The 7,228-nt window shown below is 39.7% G+C and overlaps 1 protein-coding gene across 1 annotated transcript; it reads left to right on the top strand.

The window, feature by feature from the left end:
• Nucleotides 1–901: 901 nt before the first annotated feature.
• On the top strand, nucleotides 902–2,038 carry LOC309560412 (carbohydrate sulfotransferase 6-like; the record flags this gene model as incomplete). Its single annotated transcript, XM_082264048.1, has 1 exon — nucleotides 902–2,038. The coding sequence occupies one exon, from the start codon at nucleotides 902–904 to the stop codon at nucleotides 2,036–2,038; it is 1,137 nt and encodes a 378-aa protein (XP_082120174.1).
• Nucleotides 2,039–7,228: the final 5,190 nt, after the last annotated feature.

Genomic DNA, 7,228 nt, shown 5'->3' with positions numbered 1-7,228 from the left:
GCATATTTTAGGCATGAGAAGGAAATCAAACCTCCAAACATTATAAATGTTCTGAAAGCAGTGACGCCGAATAATAAAATTGTGGTAGTTACAATATTAAAGCAGCAATTTATCAATGTCATATTATTTTGTAAAAGTTCACTAAAGGTAATTTTAGCGCACACAATATAATACCCAATTTTTGGTACAAAGAAAGTCAGTATAAAAGATGGCGGCTTAAGAACTGATCCAGCAGTAGAGCAGCAGCTTTACCCAGACAATGCTGCAATAGCTGCGCAGGTTAGTATGATTTTTTTAGAACAATGAAGGTGAATGGAGTTCATTTTTATTGTGTACACTATGTCCAGTCAAAACTTTTAATTTCGGATAGTGTAAGGAAGGATTAGCCTCTGCTGGCTTTTTTTTATTGCTTTCCGGGGCTCAGTCAGTAACTGTATCCGTGACAAAGGTTTCACTATATAGGAATGGAAGGCAAATCCCCAAGAACACCACATACAGAAATAAAAATGTTTTTTTTTTGTTTTCCATTTTTGTTGGGGAAAGCTAAAACCCCCATCAGCTTCTTATTGTTATGTGTTCCTGGTGCAGATTTTTTTTCCTCACTTCCTGTCTGGTGAATCTGTTGTCACTGTAAAAATAAGTGAGAGCAAACTTTAGAACCTAAGAACAGAACCTTAAAAAGCTGACATGGGTTGTAATCTTTCTCCACCTCAAAAATGAAAACAAAAAAGTCTTGATTGGACATACTCTTTAATTGGTTAAAGTTATCCACGTTCTGTAATTCCCATTTACTAATTATTATCATTTTCCATTTTCTTTTACAGTTCGTTTATCATTTCCCATGGGATTTTAGGCTTCCTGGTCTTCCTAGGCCATTCCAGTTCTTACTTGATTTCTGATGATGCCACCATACCTTAACAAATGCTTCTACCTCTTCATATCTGTATTTTTAACATCTCTATGCTTTTCTCATTTCATCCAAATCCCCTCTTTTGCATACTCACCACCCTCTGCTACCAAATATAAACCGGTCCATCTCCTTGTTGTGTCATCCTGGAGATCAGGTTCTTCATTCCTTGGGCAGATCTTCAACCATCACAATGATGTCTTTTACCTCTTTGAGCCTGGACATCCCGTCTGGATGAAGCTTCATAATGAAAGTTCCGAGCTGCTACATTTTCCCTTAAGAGACCTTATACGATCACTTTTCAGCTGTGATGTGTCCCCTCTTCGTCACTATCTTCCTAATGGGGGAAAACACTTTTCTGACTTTACTTTCTTTGCACAAAGTCGAGCGCTCTGCACCCCACCAGCTTGTTCAGCCTTTATACCTTCTGAAGGCTATGAACGCTTAAAGTGCTTCCACCGTTGCCGAAATACTTTGCTGGATAAAATGGCAGAAACATGCAAGACATACAGCCACGTGGTGATGAAAACAGTTCGCATTTTAGACCTTTCTGTTCTGCTTCCCCTTTTCCGAGACCCCGCTCTTGATCTTCGCATTCTGCATCTTGTGAGGGATCCTCGAGCTATTGCTTTGTCAAGGAAATTCTTTACACTTAATACTGATGATAAGATTGTACTTAAGAACGAAGGAAATAAAAATATTACAATAAGCCGGGTTATGGAGAAGATTTGCAAATCTCAGGTTGACATCAACAATGAGGCTAAAGCAGCTGAAGTGTTGCAAGGGCGATACATGGCAATTCGATATGAGGACCTTGCTAATGAACCTCTTGAGAATGTAAAAAAAATTTACAATTTTGCTGGCCTCCGTCTAACCAAAAGCCTGAAACAGTGGGTTTACAATATCACTCATAAAGAGGTGGCAGATAGTGATGGGATGATGACTTTCTCAAAAAACTCTTCAACGCTGATCCAAAAATGGAGAACTGCTCTGAAATTCAGTTTTATTACGCAGATTCAAGAAAACTGCAAAGAGGCAATGAATCTGTTTGGTTACAGGCCAGCAAGATCTAAAACAGAGCAGCAAAATTTGACTCTGGACTTAGTAAATAAGGAGTGGTCATTGGAATGAACTAAACAAACTGGCAAATCTTGGTTACAAAGTATTTAACTTTTCCTCAACTTTACTCACTCTACAGATGTCGCTGTAAAGAGACCTCACTAGAGAATGCAGCACGACAAAATGTTTTGCAATGGCTATGATACCAAAGAGAGAACTTTGATTAGTGGATACCACTCCTAGATTCTTTGCAGAACATAAATACTGCATGCCAGAAGCTGAGCGAAACCAATAATACAAACCCATAATTAACTTTAACTATTGGGTAGGTTTACCATTAAAAAAAAAAGGACACACAACTAAGTGCTGTATGATCTTTAATTATTAAAGTCATACTGCACTTAGTTGGTGTCACCCTGTGTCCTTTGCTTATATTTCAGAGACCTGTTCCTATCTCTTGGTGGAGCTGCCTATTACAAGTGTATTCCTGGCCTAACACATTTATTATGAACTTTCCGATGGACTTCCTTGTATTTTTAGGAATCATTTTTTCCTGTTGAATGGTGGCAATTTTTACTGGTATTCAGTGAAATATTTACAGTGCCTTGAAAAAGTATTCATATCCCTTGACATTTTCCACATTTTGTTATGTTACAACCAAAAATGTGAATGTATTTTATTGGTATTTTATGTGAAAGACCAACACAAAGTGGCACATAATTGTGAAGTGGAAAGCAAATGATAAATGGTTTTCAAAATGTTTTACAAATAAATATATCTGGGGCTAATCATAAATGTTTTGCATGGCATGATCGACCGGGCTCATTGCTAGAGTGTAAACTCACCCCTAAACACACATATACAGCTCTTCAAAAAAAAAAAAAATAGACTTTCAGGAGGCAATCTTTCTCAAAATCCCCAAAAAATCCTTCAAGAATTTCAGGAATTGTATTCCAAATTATACAACCCACCTCGGGGTTCTGTTTCCACTTCTATTAGTAGTTCCCTGAACACCTTATCTTTACAGTCTCTCACAGAATCCCATTGGGGGCTCATGGACCAACCCATTACAGGTGAAGGAATTCACACCACTTTTAAAACATTATCCTTAAATAAATCATCGGGTCCCAGCGGTCTCCCCAATAATTACTATAAAAAGTTTTCTGAACAGTTAACCCCTCATATGGCTCTCTATTTTAATTTCTTGCGTGACGGTGGAGAGGTTTCGTTTGATTAGAATAAGGTCTTCATTAGTGTTATACCCAAACCAAATAAAGACTCCACTGATATCCTTAAACACTGCCCTATTTCATTGATTAATTGTGACCTCAAAATTCTAACACAACTTCTAGCTTTACGCTTAGGTACATTTTTAGCGCACTATATCCACAAAGATCAATCCGGCATTATAAACGAACGCCAAGCGTTAGATCAGATCCATCGGTCTACAGCTTTGATCTCTGCCGTATGCTCCAACTGGGATTCTCCTCTGCCAAGGGAATTACTTCTTTCACTAGACCTTCATAAGGCCTTTAACCACTTTACCACCGGAGGATTTTGCTGTCCTACGTCTGAGCCACTTTTTGCGATTCGGCACTGTGCGAATTTACCTGACAATTGCGCGGTCATGCAACGCCATACCCAAACAAAATTTACGTTCTTTTTTTCCCACAAACAGAGCTTTCTTTTGGTGGTATTTGATCACCTGTGCGATTTTTACTTTTTGTGCTATAAACAAAAAAAGAGCGACAATTTTAAAAAAAATAACAATATTTTTAAAATTTTTTTATATGAAATTCCCCCCCCTCCCCAAAAAAATTTAAATATCAAAATGTTTTATCATTTTAGGTCAATTTGTTTTCTGCTACATATTTTTGGTAAAAAAAATCGCAATAAGCGTATTTTGATTGGTTTGCGCAAAAGTTATTGCGTTTACTAACTAAGGGAAAGATTTCTGTCATTTTTGGTGTTTTTTTTTTTAACGAGTAATGGCGGCGATCTGCGATTTTTTTTGCGGTACTGCGACATTGCGGCGGACAGATCGGACCCTTGACTGACATTTTTGACACTTTTGGGGTTACCAGTGACATTACTACAGTAATCAGTGCTATAAATATGCACTGTTACTGTAAAAATGACACTGGCAGGGAAGGGGTTAATTTTATTGAAGAGGGAGGGGTTAATGTATGCCTGGTGCTTACTGACATGTGTGGGGGGAGGTGACTATGTGACACAAGGACAGATCGCAGGTTCAGCTATGCTGAACCCTGCAATCTGACCCTGCCTGTCACTTAGGAGATCCGCCCGCTTTGTTTACATAGGTGGGCGGATCTCCACACTCGATTCCCCGACGATAGGGGAAGAGCAGCGGCGATTGCTGCTGCTCCTCCCCTGGCCCGACTCCCGATATAACTGAATACAGCGGGAGCGAGCCTCCGGCGGAGAAGGGGGAATGTCTGGCGACGTAGGTCTACGTCGCCAGACAATAACGAACCACTTTGCCGCAGTAGAGCTCTAGTGAGCAGCGGCAAAGTGGTTAATAGCCTACATTAGGAATATTTATTTACCACTCTAGAAGCCTTTGGATTTGGCTCTACCTTTATTGCACTATTGAAAATGCTTTACAGCAATCAGTCAGGTCAGGTTTCCATTAAGGGTTTTTAGTTGGTTTTGTTTTCTAGCCGACGTGGAACACGACAGGTCTGCCCACTTTCTCTATTGCTATTTGCATTGGCGATTGAACCCTTAGCCATAGCATGGTATATGTTGTGGGCAACAAGAGCATACTGTAAATGTTCCTTGTTTTCCGATGACCTCCTCATGTATGTTGCCAACCCTCAAACTACCCTAACTAATCTATTAATTTTGCTACACCAATTTTCCCAACTCTCAGGACTTTCTCTGAACACCCAAAAAACGACAGCCCTTAAAATTTCTTTACCTCCTTTGATGGTACAGACCTTACGCAACACTTATAGCTTTCAATGGGCATTACACTCCCTTTTCTATTTAGGTATACAACTGACTCCTTCAATCGACACTTTCTATCGGGATAATTATTGTCCACTTTTTCGTCAACTTCGGGAAGATCTTTGCCAGTGGGCAGACTATCCCTTATTCTGAAATAAAAAAAACAAAAAAGGTCCACCCCACGCATATGTGAATAAATTAGATATTTGAGTGAAAAACACCCCTTATATACTGCAGCTGCTGCTCATCACCAAGTGAAAAAATGAATAAATATATAAAAACAGCGCTAAAAACAGTATTCTAGGGATCTAAACATTGATTAAATAAACCAGTGAAAATTGATGTGCTATACATATACATGTCCATAAATAAAATTATGAATAATATCTAAAAATATGAATATAATCGTGTCCACATAAAGTTCAGTGAAAACACATATGTCCACTTTGCAAATTCTTTGTGCAAATGCTGTATAATGAAGTGCTCCCAAGTGCTTTATGAATAAATCCACACGTGCCCTCTTCCCCACACGTGAGTCCACTTACCAGATTGTAAGGACCCCTTAAGGCCTTATGGTCTTGGGGTCTGACAGACTTTAGGGTAAGTGGATGAGCTTTGGTGTCTTCAGGATAGCCTTCTCTTCATGTCTGCATTAGAGGGCCATCATTACTCCTGAACTGCTCAGAGACTTACCTGTCGGAACACAGAAGCAGCAGAGCGGAGCTTCCGACATCCTAAGAGCCTTCCTTCTGGTGCTAGGAAATGCACCTTATAATGTAAGCAACCATTTTTTATTACTATGATTTATTGTATCCATTAAACAGTATTACACTATCCCTGGCTTCCCTGTCTCCTACATTTTCTCCATTGATACTGCTGTCTATAGATCCATATTTGGAGTAATACTTGTTGAGAGATAAGTGGTGTTTATCATCCCCTGGAGCCTTGTGAAGTCCACACTGTATTACCTATAACATGATTGATGAAGGAGGATTATGAGTGGTGTACCCAGCATCTAATGCCTGCAGGGTCTGTGAGACCCACCTCTCTCTGGTGAGCACATATTTATTATCCACCGTTTGCTCACTGAATCACTGGATCACTTATCGAGCACCCTGGATGAATATTGGTCACCTACAAGATATTTCTTGTCCACCTTTAATTTTCACTATATGGACTTAATTACTGTTCATGAGAGCACAAAAAATATTTTTTGCACTTTATGAATATCACAATTGAGTGATTCACGTTGTTTGTCACCATTGAGTCATACCAATTTTGACCACTAGTGGCACACTTTTTGCACTTTACTTGTTATAGAATGTATATTATTAAATTTTTTTACTTGATGCACTAATTTGCACATATCGCACATGAATTATCTATTTGGTATATTTATTTTTCCAATTCATGTTTATACAGTGCCTTGCGAAAGTTTTCGGCCCCCTTGAAGTTTGCGACCTTTTGCCACATTTCAGGCTTCAAACATAAAGATATAAAACTGTAATTTTTTTGTAAAGAATCAACAACAAGTGGGACACAATCATGAAGTGGAACGAAATTTATTGGATATTTCAGACTTTTTAAACAAATAAAAAACTGAAAAATTGGGTGTGCAAAATTATTTAGCCCCCTTAAGTTAATACTTTGTAATAGGGATGCACCGAATAATCGGCGGCCGAACATTATTCGGCCGAAAATAGAAAAAATAGCACTTTCGGTGTTCGGCCGAATAAGTCAAAAGGCCGAATAATTTTGTGCCGAATAATAGGGCTGAACGATAGTCGATATGATATTGATCGTTCTGTGGCCGTAGGCGATATTTAGGGGGGAAGGGACTCGGAGGAGGACAGGAGGACTCACAGACTTCCGTGTTAGGCAGGGGAAGCCGGGACACTTCAGCGGTGAGCATACATTACATTACTCACTCGTGCACTGCAGCCCGCCCCACACATTCAGTGAGTCTTACTCTCCTCCCTAGTTTTTTCAATGGCACATTCAGGAAGCCAATCACGCCGTGATTAGCTGCACAGCGAACCAATCACGCTGTGCCGCTACTCACGGCGTGATTGGCTTCCTGAATGTGCCATTGAAAAAACTAGGGAGGAGAGTAAGACTCACTGAATGTGTGGGGCGGGCTGCAGTGCACGAGTGAGTAATGTATGTATGCGGCTGTGCTCCTTTCCAGGCTACTACTAGTCCACCTCCAGCCTCCTACTACCACCACTATGAGAGACTGTCTGTCACTGTATAATCTGATCGAGTCCACACTGACACTGACTGACTGTCACT

Source organism: Pelophylax lessonae (genome assembly GCF_965119305.1).
Source record: "Pelophylax lessonae genome assembly, chromosome: 7".
Taxonomy (NCBI): Eukaryota; Metazoa; Chordata; class Amphibia; order Anura; family Ranidae; genus Pelophylax; species Pelophylax lessonae.
This window is presented reverse-complemented; position numbering and strand designations above follow the sequence as displayed.